At 40.5% G+C, this 15,761-nt stretch overlaps 2 protein-coding genes across 2 annotated transcripts; both read right to left on the bottom strand.

Annotated features, from left to right (window-relative positions):
- Positions 1-1,154: 1,154 nt before the first annotated feature.
- LOC134790002 (peroxisomal membrane protein PEX13-like) lies at positions 1,155-2,884 on the bottom strand. Its single transcript, XM_063760741.1, has 2 exons — positions 2,687-2,884; positions 1,155-2,297 (listed from the first exon to the last, which is right to left on the bottom strand). Exons 1-2 carry the CDS (start codon positions 2,817-2,819, stop codon positions 1,300-1,302), a joined length of 1,131 nt encoding a protein of 376 aa, XP_063616811.1. The 5' UTR covers positions 2,820-2,884; the 3' UTR covers positions 1,155-1,299.
- A 5,177-nt stretch (positions 2,885-8,061) lies between these two features.
- LOC134790001 (ice nucleation protein-like) lies at positions 8,062-10,446 on the bottom strand. Its single transcript, XM_063760740.1, has 3 exons — positions 10,417-10,446; positions 10,072-10,224; positions 8,062-9,559 (listed from the first exon to the last, which is right to left on the bottom strand). The coding sequence occupies exons 1-3, from the start codon at positions 10,444-10,446 to the stop codon at positions 8,099-8,101; spliced, it is 1,644 nt and encodes a 547-aa protein (XP_063616810.1). The 3' UTR covers positions 8,062-8,098.
- Positions 10,447-15,761: the final 5,315 nt, after the last annotated feature.

Here is a 15,761-nt window from a genome sequence, read left to right as displayed (position 1 = left end):
TTAGCGTCCACACCACACAATTTAAATGAGAAATTAATCACATTGTACGAAATATTTACCGGTCTGGGCCGGCCTTTTTTTGTACTTTGAGCCAAAATCACTGTTTCTATGTTATCACCTACAACTTGTTACTCTAGCTGTAAGTTTTCCTAACAAATAAAACAAAATAAAATATTTATTTAATTACAATATGTTCATCCAATATCCTTGTCTCTATTACTATAAAATTGCACAATTTTCGAAATATCAAGTAAGTAACATTTGTAAAATAACTTATTACTTAAAGATAAATATTAACTGACCGCGCAACAGTAGCGCCCCTAGCGGTGAATTTTCGCGATATTCTCTAATTTTTTGAAAATATCGATATGCACAGCACTGGCCAAACTGTGGTATCATTAGTGCACATTGACCTGTCAATTTAGTTCGCGAGATTCTGGAGGCAACTCTAATTGCTGGGTTATCTTACTCCAAAAGCTAATCAAAAATTGCGTTAGAATATTAAATAGGTACACAATTGTTTTCAAAGAAAGATAGCCCCAAAAACATTTTTATAGGTACCTTTTATATAATAGGGGGCAATGCTATGTTCTGCCGCCAGAGTGCAGCACTGGCACAAATCGTAAACCATAAGTAGAGTAACTTATACATACTATGCCTGGAAGAGTTTTTTGGCAGTTTTCACAGATAATTTGATATAAAACTCTACATAGGGGGCACAAACAGAGGGCCTACTGAGAAACGTGTCTATCGCTCAAATATGCAAGAGGACCTGTAGCGAAACGCCAAAATCGAAATTTCGTTATCTGTCTCTCTATCGAAGATGCAAGAGTGACAGAAAGGCAGATAACGAAATTTAGATTTTCGTGGTTCGCGGTAGGCCCTCTATTTGTGCTAGTGGCGCCCCCTACGCAGAGTTTTGCGTAATATTCCCTATTAGTACATTTGAGAGCAACCTGCTGTCTGCTGGGAGTACCTAGATAATTATGAACTATGATATTATTTTAGCGATCTTAATATGTATTTATCTTTATATTCGGTTGTAATAAAAACACATGTAATACTTATTGAGAAATAAATGAATCTGAATCTGAATCTGTGAGTACGTATTGTGATTGTGAATAAAGGTATCTGATTAAAAACAAAAATAAACGAAAGTCTTTTATTTCACCACCTCGGTCATCTTTAAAGCTAACAAATAAATAACTTAACTAAAATAAATTAAGTCTTGCGAGGAAGTACATCAAGATAAGTAATTTGTCATCTTGCTGTACTTGGTTACCTATTGGTTGTTTTGACTTAGTTAACTCTAGCGTTAGCGTGCGCCGAGCCGAATCCGTGCGTGTTGGTGTCCGAGCGCGCCGACCCGAAGCCATTGGTGTTGGCTGAAGAAACTGCTGATCCATAACCGTTGTTGGCTGCGGACTTCGCGAAACCAGCTCCTCCGTTGACGTCGGCGTTAGCGTTGGCAGAGCCGTAACCGGTGTTGGCAGACGACTTGGCCGCGCCGAAGCCGGCGCCGTGAGTGTTGGCCTGAGACTGAGCGGAGCCGTAGCCAGATCCTTGAGTGTTGGCGGCGCTCTTGGCGAAACCGGAGCCGTAGGTGTTGGCATCGCGGTTGGCGGAGCCGTAGCCTCCGTTCACGTTGGCGTTGGCGTTGGCGGAGCCGTCCGAGCCGTAAGTGTTGGCGGCGGAGTGCGCGGAGCCGGCCTGGTGCACGTCAGCGGTGGATTTGGCAGCGTTGAAGCCGTTAGCGTCAGCCTGAGCGCGAGTGTTGATGTGAGAAGGAGTGCCGTAGAGGGTTCCGAAGCGCCAGTGGATCCTCTTCTGGGGCGCAGGTGCGACTTTAGTGGCAGAGATTGCATTGTCGTATCCGGTGTTCACGGCTGCATCGGAGGCAGCTGAGCCGATGTAGCCTTGAGTCTTAGCCGAGCTGATAGCGGAGCCTTGAGCGTTGTTGGCAGTAGAAGAGGCAGATCCATATCCTCCGTTAGATTGAGCGTCAGCGGTGGCGCGGTTCGTAGCGGGAGCGTAAAAAATGGCTCCACCGTTCTGAGCTTCAGCTACAGCCTTAGCGGATCCGTATACGGGGATGGCGGGGGCGTTGTAGAGCTCGGCCTGGGCGCTGGCCTGGGAGGGGTAGACAAGGTCGGCGCGGGTGAGCTGGTTGCCGGAGGCGCTGCCGTAGGCCTGCGCGGAGCCGTCTCTCGCCGAGGCTTCTCCGGAGGCCTGGTTGCCGAGGTTGTTGCTGTATGCCTTGCTGATCGCAAAATTCCGACCATCACGGTATAAGAAACCTGGAATCAAAAACGTCCACAAGATCTCACTTTTAAGAAATTTACTTAAATGGCGCTGCTCCAAAAAGATCCAGTCTACATAGAAATATAAAAGTTTATACTTCAGACATCAATAATTATCAGCATTTAATTAAATACACGTGTTTAGTTCAAAACAACTTTTTGTGATCAAACGTCAAGGCCGGTTAGTAAATGAAGCGCGGTGAATCGCCGAACTTGTTTTAAGCTCAAATTTCAAATGTGTAACTATTGAAGGGTCAAGAACTTAAACTATAGTTCTAAAAGCATATAGCTGACGAAAACAATTGAATTACACTCCATATCCAATTCTAAGAAAAGCTTAGAATTTAAAATTAAATCAATCAGGACCTTTCTTCTGTGGTGTTTACCCAACCTACCGTTGTATAGGGCCGGGGTAGCCTGGCACAGGGCGAGGGCGGTCGCTACAACGATCAGCTTGGCTGCCATGGTGTGTTGTCGGGAGGACACGGGCGAGTGGATGCGGTGAGAGCATTTCTCCATGCTTAAATACCACGCGCCCCTTCTCTAGCTATCGTTAGAAATGGTGGTTTTGCATTAGAGATTTATTGCAATGGAGCGTAATTAGACAGCTGAAAAACTTGAACAACGTGAGACGTGAGTCATAATTTCATAAACTGTAATACTTAATACGAACAAAACTCTCCACCAAACTGGCTCAATAAAAATCAATGTACCTACTTATTTCAATTTTCGCGGCCGCCATTATATCTTTAGAAATTGAGATTTTCTGCACTAACAGTCTAGTAGTAGCGTAGTAGGTACAAATCATCGGAAATAAAGCAACGAATTCTATATGTAATTGTTGACTTTATGATTACTTATATTATTTTAATTTTTATTATTTGTAGGTTACCTGTCATTATTATTGAACGAACGTTAGCGAAGGTCTCCATTTCAGCTTAGGCAAAAATGCTTTCGTATATCCGGATTTTCTCTTCTTAAGGTCGCATTCTTCCGATGAGCAGGTTCGATAGATTCTGTCGTTTCGTTATTTTGGAAAAAGGTCAACATGGCGGAAACTGGCATAAACTACTTAAGCGCCAGTATTAGAATTTATGGCTTTTAAGACCATTGTGACTTCGCTGTGAAATAATGACAAGGCAAGCAAGTTAATGTTTATTTACATTATTTAAGCAGCTCTTATGGGTCGCATAATAATTGTTGTCTAATGTAATGTTACCGCATAAAACAAATTTCGCATAATTGTGATTATTTATGCTGAAAATATTAACATTTCTGAAAAATTATAAAACAAACCTAACCTGCCCTATTCTACACAACTTATGCAAAATATGTACTTTCTGTTTCAGCTGGAGAAAAATTATGCGAAAAGAGTTTTATGCGTAACATTAGGACAATCAATTGAATCAATTATTAGCGACGAGATAGGCACCGTTTAAACATAAGCTTATCGCGAGGTCTGCAGCTCACAGAGGCACTAGTCGTTACGTTTTTCGATTTTTATGTGAATTTGTGTCACTTTAAGTAAAATAACATGTAGGTAACTTTCAATTACAAATAAACATAATATTTAATCTAATAATATCTAATAACTCCTCCATACAGAACCTGTGACCATTAAGAACTGTCAAATCGTATACATTTTTTCGAATAAATTATAAACATTCTCCTTTTCCTCAAAAATGCTTCAAAGTTGTGCGTCAAATTGTGGAAACAGGGACTCACTTACTTCCCATGGATCCGATACCTGGCGGCGTAGCACGGTCGCGTTTTTATCCCTTGTCACCATGCCTGTCACGTTCTAACAAGTATGTAAGTGCGAAAGGGACGCGCATAGTGATAGACGATAAAAATGGAACCGTGCTGCGCCCACTGGTCTACCTATGCAGAGATCGGTGGAAAAAAAGCTTTGCGTATTACATAAAGGCACGTATTTAACCGGTCAACTAATTAATCGAATTTGGGTAGTTTAAAATAATAGAAATGGGTACTAAAATTAATAGTTTGGCAACTAAAACGGAGCTTTAAAATATATCAATATGAGTTGTATTTTAATGCCGTTACAGCTTTTGTTTGTAGGCAGGTACCAAATATTTATTTGGCTACTGAATTTTTATATTGGAGTCTATTTATGAAGCACATTTTAAAAAGAAATCTAAGGCTATCTATTAATTTAAAAATGAAGTTCCTTAAAATATTTTGTTTGGTCACTATATACACGGAGTACACGGTCAACCTAACACGCTCCTCCTCGCTTCGCTCGTCGTCGCACCTATCTTTTGACTCTGGCAGAACACAGTGGTAACTATTGGAATTAGTAATTAAAAATGTAAAGACCTAATGATATAATGGCCATTAGGTGTTACATGATTAGGAATTTCGTCTATAAGTATAGTGAGTATAGTAGGGTATTATAGTATTATTATTTACGTATAGTAAATAAATTTGTGGTGTTTTGTGGATTAGGAAATTTGTCAATTTAAAGTACTAGGTATGCATATGTTTAAATTTAAATTATTTAAAAATGGAGTATTTAAAGCTTATGTATATATGTATCTTAGGTATTCTGTTTATGTACAAAATGTATAAACAACCTAATTTTATGATCGCTTTACAATATTAGTTGCCAACTTATTATTTTAGACGCCAACCTATCAAATTCAAGTTCCCTTCAATTTATTTGGGTGTCTTGATTTTGCTGCCAGTTTTTTAATAATATGATGCTTAAATTTGAGGCTAATATAAATTTATTGGTGCTAAAATATTAATGCACAGCCAAATTATATTATTATATGCCCAGTGAAAGTTCCTGATTAATATTTTAGTTGCCTGGTTAATAATAAGCCTTAAATAAATAGCAGTAATTGCTAGCATTCGTTTCGGGGTCTATTCGACTTTTCAGTTCAGTCAGGCGTGGCTCACTCCGCGATTTCGTCGCTTTGCTACAGGTAGCTAAAAGTACATCCGTTCGGCCCCAATTTTGGGGTTTGCCATAAGCCGCGCGTGGCGCTGTCGCCACCTAGCGGTCATATCTGTGGTGATCGTAACAGACGCGTTTTGTTAGAGAGTGAGTCTTCTGTACCTAGTACTATTACTTATTCTGTGGTTCAGTCAGATCACGATGACCGTGACGCGGTCATCACATTTTTATATTTTATACATACGGTCAAGTCATGACCTGTCAACCTGACGAGTCGAATAGGTCCCAAGAAATTTGTTTATTTGAGGAAGAACTACGAGTAGATAGGTATGTTTTTGACGTTATAACGTCTTATAAATCGATGAACACCGGTAGCATACCGCCAATCCATGTAGCTTTTAGGGGTCAATTCAGTTTGTTTTCGTGTGTTATCAAAATGATCTTAAATTAGTACAGGTACTTACTACGTTCTGATACTAACATGCTAATCCCCATTACCCTTTATTACCCATTATTTAAAGAGTTTATAACTGCTATAAAAATGTATATTTGGTTGTTTTAATAGTAGATACATTGTGTATTATAAGGGCGGTAAACAAGAAGTTACGAACAAGTGTTAATAATTAACACGAGTTCGTAATTCTTGTACCCCGTGGCACGTCGCACACACATTGTTTTTAATCACCTGGTGAGGAAAAAACTATATTCAAACATTCATCCGCCATATTGTCACGTATCCATCCGGCATTCAGCCACGATTGAAAATTGTTTATAAATATTTGAAACGACTATTAAATTAATCAAATTAAATATTTTTAAACGGACAAAAAAATAGGTAATTTAAAAGTATATATATTTTAAAAGTCGAACTCATTTATACCTTCTTTCATTGAATTTGAGTAGATGATGATATAAAAAGAACATTATGCCCATTGCCATAATGCCTTCGAATCCTGAGTTTTTGACTTTAGCTTGATAAAAAAATCATTAAAATAGGTCTACTTTCTTGGATCCGGCCTCCCTTAGACTGGCGACTGGTTTGCGACTCGGGGTTTCGGTGTGTACGCCACACATATGCTCTTGTGGCACGGACGTGGACCGACTGGGACACCACGGATTATCTTGTCAAAAAAGTGCAGGCCGTTTTTCGAGACATGCGTCGCTTAATGACATAGTCCGTCGGTCTCTTGCCACCATCAATGTGCCTGCTCTTCTCGAGCCGACTGGCATTATCAGAGATGATGGCAAGAGGCCCGATGGAGTGTCCTTAGTTCCTTGGAGCTTGGGACGGATGTTGGTGTGGGATGCTACCTGCGTAGACACACTGGCACCGTCCCACCTCCAAGGCTCCAACGGACTACTGTAAAAGCGAGCGGAGAGGCGGAAAGCGCCGAAATTCTAAAACGTAACAGATATAAGAGCCTCGGTAGAGAGTACCATTTTGTACCATTTGGAGTTGAAACTCTAGGTCCATGGGGTCCCAGCGCGCATAAGTTGTTCGCAGAAATCGCGAAGTGTCTGGTTGACGTAACTGGAGCTGGCGGCTACCTCGCACAACGTATCAGCATTGCGATACAGCGAGGAAATGCCTCCAGCATCCTTGGTACAATGCCTAAAGGGCCTATTTTAGATTTAAGCTAGTTATTAATTTCGTTTAGTAGTACCACTGTATATATATTGTATATAAATAAATGATTATTACATTTGAAAAAAAAAAGGTCTAAATTGCATTTTAAAAAAATTTGCACAAGAAATCAAAATATGAAAATTATTTCTAAAACCTAAAAAAAACAAAAACTATTAAAAAAAAGAACACAAACTTACTACGCCTAATGTTTTACAGCAAAAAGATTATTACATACTTGTTACAAAAGCTTCGCTTTGTTTCGCTCGATCCTGCCTTAGCCTTGTGAACCTGACCTAACCGAGTTGGTTTTGCCCCGAACCATCTTATTCTCTTGATTAATTAATTATACTAATTCATTTTGTGCCAAACAAAGTTATAGTTAATAATGTTATGCATATTTAAATTATGCGGATTCATTATAATGCGCAATAAGTGTTATGCTTTTTTAATATTATGCCTGTTCAATGTTATGCACAATTATGTTATGCCAAAACTGTTATGCGAATTCATATTATGACAATTAATGTTAGGCGTATTAAGGGGCACCCCCTGTAGCCACCCCTTTCCCAGCACCTATCATACTGACTACCTACATTTTGAGTTATTTCTTGTTATCATCAGCAAATTTTTTGTCCCAATTTGCCGCCCCTAAATATCTTGCCGCCCTAGGCCCGGGCCTACTGGGCCTTAGGGCAAATCCGCCACTCATTACGCCCATGACCATAATATAGCTCATTCCATCTCAGTATGCTGGCATACTACTTATAACGCCGTTTACGAGCAAGTGTGATGAAATACTATAAAACAACGGGAAATTACATACAAAATTACTAATATTATTAGCTTGCATTTTGTTATGCAAATAGGCCCCTCGGACCCATTTCTGCAACGGCAACCCATACGATTTGACAGTTCGTGGACTAATATTATTTATTAGCCTAATACCGTTTGAGAAATGGGCCCCTGTTAGCATTATTTTTTATCTGCACTCTGCTGGTTATTTCTTCTATTGCATTACCTATTTATTTCAGTATTGTGATTAGTAATTAAGGAATCTCTTTATTCAATTAAGGAATATTTTCAAATAAAAAACAGAAGTAAACGAAAGTCTTTATTACACCACCGCAGTCATCCTTAAAGCTAAAAATAAATAATTTCACTAAATTAAAGTAAGTCTTTCGAGGCAATACATCAAGATAAGTCATTTCAGTCATTTGTCATCTTGTTGTACTTGCTAATTTGCTGTTTGACTTAGTGAACTCTAGCGTTAGCGTACGCCGAGCCGAACCCGTGCGTGTTGGCGGCGGAGTTGGCCACCCTGTAGGCCGCGTCCACGCCCTGCGAGCGTGCGGACGACACGGCGGCGAGGCGCGCAGCGTTGCTGGCGCTGAAGGCGGAGCCCGCGACGTTGGCGTCCGAGCGCGTCGACCCGAAACCATTGCTGTTGGCTGAAGATACGGCCGATCCGTAACCCAAGCCGTTGTTGGCTGCGGACTTCGCGAAACCAGATCCTCCGTTGACGTCGGCGTTAGCGTTGGCAGAGCCGTAACCGGTGTTGGCAGACGACTTGGCCGCGCCGAAGCCGGCGCCGTGAGTGTTGGCCTGAGACTGAGCGGAGCCGTAGCCAGATCCTTGAGTGTTGGCGGCGCTCTTGGCGAAACCGGAGCCCTGGGTGTTGGCCTCGGAGTTGGCGGAGCCGTAGCCTTCGTTCACGTTGGCGTTGGCGTTGGCGGAGCCGTCCGAGCCGTAAGTGTTAGCAGCGGAGTGCGCGGAGCCGGCCTGGTGTACGTCGGCGGTGGATTTGGCAGCGTTGAAGCCGTTAGCGTTAGCCTGAGCGCGAGTGTTGATGTGAGAAGGAGTGCCGTAGAGGGTACCGAAGCGCCAGTGGATCGTCTTCTGGGGCGCAGGTGCGACTTTAGCAGCAGAGATCGCGCTGTCATATCCGGTGTTCACGGCTGCGTCGGAGGCAGCTGAGCCGGTGTAGCCTTGAGTCTTACCCGAGCTGATAGCGGAGCCTTGAGCGTTGTCGGCAATAGAAGAGGCTGATCCATATCCTCCGTTAGATTGAGCGTCAGCAGTGGCGCGGTTCGCCAGACCGCCATCGGCCTGTGAAGTGGCAGAGCTGTATCCGTTGCTCAAGCCTTGAGTCCGAGCGGCAGTGATGGCCGAGCCTACACCTGAGTTCGCGTTCGAGGAGGCTGAACCAAAGCCAGAGTCGTAGGTGTTGGCGTTGCTATAAGTCCTGTAGCTGCCGATTTCTTGGGTGCGGGCGGATGAAATGGCGGATCCAGCACCATTGGATGAAGATGAAGCGATGGAAGAGTCGCTACCGTCGTTTATCGAAGCAGTGGACTGCGCGGACTGAGCGACCGGGACTTCGTAGCTGATCTCAGCGGGAGCAAAGTTCTGTTCATAAGAGATGATGGCAGCGGGGGCGGGAGCGTAAAAAATGGCTTCGCCGTTCTGAGCTTCGGCTACAGCCTTTGCAGATCCGTAGACAGGGAAGGCGGGGGCGTCATAGAGCTCGGCCTGGGCGTTGGCCTGGGCTGGGTAGACGTGGTCGGCCTGGGCGGGGTAGACGAGGTCGGCCTGGGCGGGGTAGACGATTTCGGCCTGGGCGGGGTAGACAAGGTCGGCGCGGCCTAGCTGGTTACCGGAGGCACTGCCGTAGGCCTGCGCGGAGCCGTCGTTCACCAAGGCTTCTCCGGATACCTGGCTGCCGAAGTTGTTGCTGTACGCCTTACCGATGGCGAAGTTCCGCCCATCACGGAAATAAAAACCTGGAAGTAGAAATCAAGTTACTTATGAATCAATTTTTCATCACTTTTAAAAAATAAGTAATGTGAACTAAAAATAGCTGAAGTAGCTGATAGCAGTGACCACAAAACAAGATGACGAATAATTTGCAGTTCTAAAATCTGTTCACAAGACTATGCTTTAGATGCTAAAGATGCAAGCGAAATAACCAAAATGTTCATTCATAGCTATTTTCATTAGATTAACATTAACATTAAACAATTCGAAACTATCATATTGCACGCATTGGCGGATTGGTTTAAAAGAAATTAAGATATTCAATGTAATTTCAACATCGTTTACGATTAATTAATGTTCGCTTTTGCGAAAAACACGAAAATAAAATTTATATTTGAAATAGAGCCCGTATTTCGTTTATCAAATTTCTTACATCTTTTCCCAAAAAGGTGACCCTTTTAAACCCCTACCTTACCGTTGTATAGGGCCGGGGTAGCCTGGCACAGGGCGAGGGCGGTCGCTACAACGATCAGCTTGGCTGCCATGATGTGTTGTCGGGAGGACACGGGCGAGTGGATGCGGTGAGAGCATTTCTCCATGCTTAAATACCGCGCGCCCCTTCTCTAGCTATCTAGAAATGGTTAACTTACGGTAGATTAATGAGCGATGGTCGATCGCGATTTTGTAGATTTTCTTGACAGGATGGCTTTTGGCAGTGTTGTTTTCGTTTAGGGCGTTGAACTCTAGTTAAGGAACCGAGTACCTGTCACACAAGTTAATAAAAACGTCCATATACCCGAGGGCCTACCGCGAACCACTTTCGACGTGTTGCCTCTCTGTCGCATTTGTAAATACGTACGTAAGTGTACTAATATATTAATTTCTTCTATTGTTTATGATTAGAATAAGTGATAGCTAAATTTGTAATAAAACGTTTGATTTGGAGATGGAGAGAAAACTAGATTCATTAATAAATCACCTATTGAATATGTAACATAATGCATTCGGGGTTTCTGTTACAGGTATTAACATTAAAATAAGCCGGCCGGCTTTTTAACATTTTTCCTGTTACGTAACTAAGCCTATAATATGTATAAACATGATACATATTTTATACTAAATGTGTTCTATTTGACATACCTATTTATTATTAAAATTAAAAAAACATGGAATAAAATAAACAAGTACTAGTACAATAACCCGAATACAGTTTTTTTGTACAAAACCTAATTTATAGAAGCATTGAGGCCTCGGAACTCGGAACCTTAATAAAAATTGCTTTTCTTTTATGCACCGTTGTATAAAAGCTACCGAATTTGTCATGAGCAAGAAGGCTCAAGCCCGCTAATACACGCTTAAAGTAAATAAAATGTTCTAATATTACCATCTTCTCTGCAGGCTGTGTATAACTATCAGCCTTAAAAGTAGGTCAAACCCAGGCCCTCACGGTCAAGCATGACTGTGCACATGTACATAATATACCCATCGTACCTACAATAATAATTTGATCAAGGATAACCCATACAAGAGTTATATATGTAATTGCCGCTGTCTGAACAACGGTTTCATCAGTTTTGAATGACACCTAGCGGTGTTTGGGCGTGTAATCAACAATGAGGCAAATCGTGCTTAATTAATACATATAAAACACTGGCCGTCACTTCACTGTTGCACTTTTGACCCTTGGATTCTTAGTAGGTACCTAACCGTTTAACTGAGTTATAATATTTTAATAATTATGTTGCCCGTTGCTTAAATGTTAATTTTCGCGATCGAGCATTCATATACCTATTAGGGGGTTGTGCACAAATCACGCGAGGTGTTTTCGGCTACTTTTTGACCTCCCTCCCCCTTGGTGATATTTGGTGAGGTTTTTGGCTACCCCTCCTCCCCACACACAACCTCACGTGTATTTTTTGATTTTTTTTCATTCGACCTAATTTTAAGATAAATAGTATTGTATATAGAAAACCTTGTTTATTTTCTATTTTCGTTAAATAAACTCGCTATTTTGAAGTGCAGAGTGAACATTTATGTTTAACGAAACCGAGAAAAAGTATGTACTCACGTGGTAGGTTTTTTTTCTTAGTTTCGTTCACTGTAGAAAAATACACGTGAGGTTTCCTTATACCCCCCTCCCCCAACGTGATCTATCGTGATTTTTTCGTGACCGGGGGGTTTCGGGGGCTTACGAACCTCGCGTGATTTGTGCACAAGCCCTAGGCACGGAATAAATACACTATACGTCTACCATCAGTTTTGACATTGACATATACGCTCACGTCTACGTAATTTACTTTCTGTACATCTCGCTTGCACTAATATGCGAGTACGAGAGATCACATTGACACAATTCCTAAGAAAAAACATATAAACTTTAAACAAATACCTTTTTTTTTTCAATTCCTCTTCACGCTTAAACCGCTCAACCGATATAATTGAAATTTGGTATACAGATATTTCGAGTCCCAAGATACTTAAGATACTTTTTATCTCAATAATCATCCTTTAAAGTTGTGAAATGGAGTATGGGGGGAATTCAACTTCGTCGACGAAACTGAATTCCTGAGGTTAATACTGCTTAAGGTAAGGTTTGAAGTCATGTTTGGTATCATTTTCATCTAAACACAGGTGTATACCATCCTAAATTTCATCTAAACCGGTTCAGCGGTTATTGACTCCCCATACAAACTTCCACCCCACTTTTCACACCCTCAAAAGATGCTTTTGGTTAAAAAACTATCCTATGTCCTGTGTCAAGACTGAAACTATTTCTATACCAAATTTCAACGAAATTGGTTCAGCGGTTTAAGCGTGAAGAGGGATTTTAAAAAATATATTTTTTTACATTTTGGTTTTACTTCGGAATAGTGTCAATGTGATACCATAAATGAATTCAGCACCCCCGATTTATACGAAAATGATACCAAACATGGCCTAACAGCTTCACTGATGTAGATATCAAGATAAAATTAAAATCCCTAAATAAACTTTCAAGAGCGGGTATCTCAAAAACTATTCAAGATATCGAAAAACTTGACTGGATAAAACTTGTAACTAATTTTATCGGCTTTCGGTTTGTCTTAGTAGTCATGTCGCTAAGACGCAGAGTTTCCAAGATATCAATGAAAAACCGAAAAATTCGACCTTCTTACCCCCCTCTACCCCCCAGCACCGGGGCTACAGCCGGGGACTTTTGATATGTTCACCTCCTAACTAGTCCAAACAAAGTTACGGGGTCAAAAATTGTGTTCCTAGCATTTCCCTCTATAACGTTTTTTGAGCATTCATTTCCTGACCTACCGGGGTTTTGGGTGCAGGAATTTTCCTACACTAGTAAAAATAGGTTAAAAATGTAAAAACATAATCATTTCTAAGTACCTACATTTGGAGCAGTAAGCTATTAACTATTTTTAATTCATAGTTTGGTAACAATTTTCAAAAGAAACAAATTTATTTCATAATTAAAATAACACAAACTAAACTTAAATATAAATATAAACTAAATAAGTATAAATTAAATTAACTACTGAAGCCCGTCCCGGGCAGTCCCCGGTGCAAAGGTGCCCATCACGCTCGCTCAAATTAAGTAACAAAGTTTTAAATACGTGAAATCATTCCCGCAACCAAAACCCCGAGATATGAATTTATGTGATGTTTATTTAATATCAGTACAGATAAATACTATTTACCATAAACAAGTCTTTACGTGTATCTAAAATGAAATGCCGTTGCTAGTCGGACCTCATACTCATTTTAGGATGTAAATTACCTACATATAACGGGCAGGAGCCGTGAGAAATACATAAACGCGATAAAATAGATTAAATTAGTCGTATTTCAATTGACACTATATAGCCATGAAGCTTATAAAAGTTATGTTTCCTTGCTATGCTAATAGGTAAATACAAAGAGAATTTAGACTAGAGGAATATTGTCAAAGTAAATTATGTAGTCAGTACATTTACTGCCATTTCAAAAAATCAAGAAGTATCGCCATCTACTCGAGGATAGGCCAAAGGTATGGTGCCATCTTTTCGAGCGATGGCGTAGAAGCCGTAGAATATCTATAAATTCAAGTCCCAGTGCTCGATATGCTAATGCCCAATGGTTGATACCAATACAATAAAGATGACATGCGCTCGGACATCAACACAGACGTGTCAAAGACTGAAACTTTCGGCGTCATTTTCCATACTAATCTCCATACAATTTTTTCATCAATAATTTCATTCGTCTCTCTTAAAATTAGGTTACATATAAAGGCCTATAAGCATGCGAATATGAAATGCGCGGTCTTTATCATTGCTTCGCTAATTTTCATGTTCGTATAAATTTACAATTAAATTATAATATAAATTAGCCAACACTATCTCCTGATTTGGGTACATTAGCTCAAACGGCGAAATAAACTAAATAGATCGTTGCAACTGTCAATTAACCGGTGATCGGCGTTGGACTTTGCCTCGTTAAAGTAACGAGTTATAATTAATAGGTCTTCTGAACTTGTCATTTCAGGCGGGGTCGATGTACTACTCCATGTTTTATGATAGACAGGTCCAGTCAGTAATAATCGCGGGTAGAACGCGCCAAAAGTAGCTGCCATGCAAAAAGAAAATCCAGTGGCGGATTTGCACTATTTGCAGTGTTGGCCATCCTCGGTCCCAGGCCCTGCAGTAACTACTAGCCGCCCCTTTCTCAGCACCCATGTATAAACGCCGCCCCTTAATATCTTGCCGCTCTAGGCCCGGGCCTACTGGGCCTTAGGGCAAATCCGCCACTGAAAAATCCAAATTACTTAGAACTTGGAGCTAGTTGAAACTGGGGTTTCTTTTCATTGTGTGCCGGGGGTAGTAGGTACGTTATATGAAAGCCGTTAGTTGTACCTCTAAGCTCAACCTACAAGCCTCTAATAGACCTGTCTCTTTAAACACTCTTTGTATTTATTAGCGTAACGAAGTTTTTGTGTTCAGTAGTTTTTATTGGATATGCACATATAAGATGTTGTATGATACGTAGGTAGGTGTGTGTTTATGCTGGGACTGACATTCCTATAGACTATATTGCTTTAGTAACTTTTTTATAGTTTCGGTCATACCTATAGATATTTTTAAATTATGATTATACTTACCTATTTTTGTTTAGGTGCAGAAAAAAGTCAATGATGCGAAACGACTTTTATTTATATGTAGATTCAGACTAGGTAAGCATTTTATTTCTCTTAATTTACATATTTAGGAGCTTTTGTCTCCAATTTTAATGTCACCTTTTCTCTATTTACAATTCAAGATCATCGCATATAATAAGCCTATTAAATTCATATAAGGCTATGCATACCTAAACGGAGGTGTTGTGGGTGGTTACTAATGTGTACCATAACTCTTATTTGCCAAGGCTATAACTGATGCAGTTTTCAGCCATGTGCCATGTCGGAGCCTCCCGTCAGCTATCGGACCGATAATATAATCAATATATATAATAAATACCTATATGATTTGTGTGCGTATGTGTTTGTATAGGTATAATGTTTGTTGTACCTGTGACCGCTAACGGCGCCCCCGCGGCCTCACTACGCGGATGTAGGATCCTACATTCGGTATTGGATCGGACAATGTGAAAAGGGTCCTAACGTTTTTTTTTTATAATAATTTAAAACGTCAAATTCATTTTTTTCTTTTACTCGGAATAAATGGAATAAATGTACGCTTTTTAAATAACGTGATTATAGGTTTCTTTTTATTTTAATACTACGTCGGTGGCAAACAAGCATACGGCCCGACTAGTAAGCAGTCCCCGTAGCCTATGTATGCCTGCAACTTCAGAGGAGTTACATGAGCGTTGCCGACCCTATACTCTGTATCTTTAGGTATTTAAATAAAAGTAAACAAAATCTACCCTCAAATGGATCCCTAAGCTAGTCGAGGGTAGTTGAGGGTATCAAATAATGTAGGTTAAAGTCAGGTCGTTCAGTTACAGATCCAGGCAGTTTTGTAATAGGTCGGTTAACCAATAAATGTTATAACTACCCGAAAATGTAATTTGTTTGTTTACTTTTATTTAAATACCACTCTTGACTTAACACAGCGAGATGACATTCACACTCACAGTGCCCATACCTTTCTTTTAGACGTAGTTTAAGGACATACCCGGCTCCATAAAT

This window comes from Cydia splendana, chromosome 4 (assembly GCF_910591565.1).
Source record: "Cydia splendana chromosome 4, ilCydSple1.2, whole genome shotgun sequence".
NCBI classification, from domain to species: Eukaryota; Metazoa; Arthropoda; class Insecta; order Lepidoptera; family Tortricidae; genus Cydia; species Cydia splendana.
Note: the sequence above shows the minus strand (reverse complement) of the source record. Positions and strands in the feature narration are given on the sequence as shown.

Bases quoted from the DNA above. Each gene is read 5' to 3' on its own strand.
- LOC134790002 (XM_063760741.1), bottom strand. From the start codon at position 2,819: ATGGAGAAATGCTCTCACCGCATCCACTCGCCCGTGTCCTCCCGACAA. The intron at 2,298-2,686 runs GTAAACACCACA...TTTTGATTCCAG, and splicing joins CCTATACAACGGTAGGTTGG to GTTTCTTATACCGTGATGGT.
- LOC134790001 (XM_063760740.1), bottom strand. From the start codon at position 10,446: ATGCGACAGAGAGGCAACACGTCGAAAGTG. The intron at 10,225-10,416 runs GTTCGCGGTAGG...CTAGATAGCTAG, and splicing joins GAGGCAACACGTCGAAAGTG to AGAAGGGGCGCGCGGTATTT. The intron at 9,560-10,071 runs GTAGGGGTTTAA...TTCGGCAGCCAG, and splicing joins CGGCCCTATACAACGGTAAG to GTATCCGGAGAAGCCTTGGT.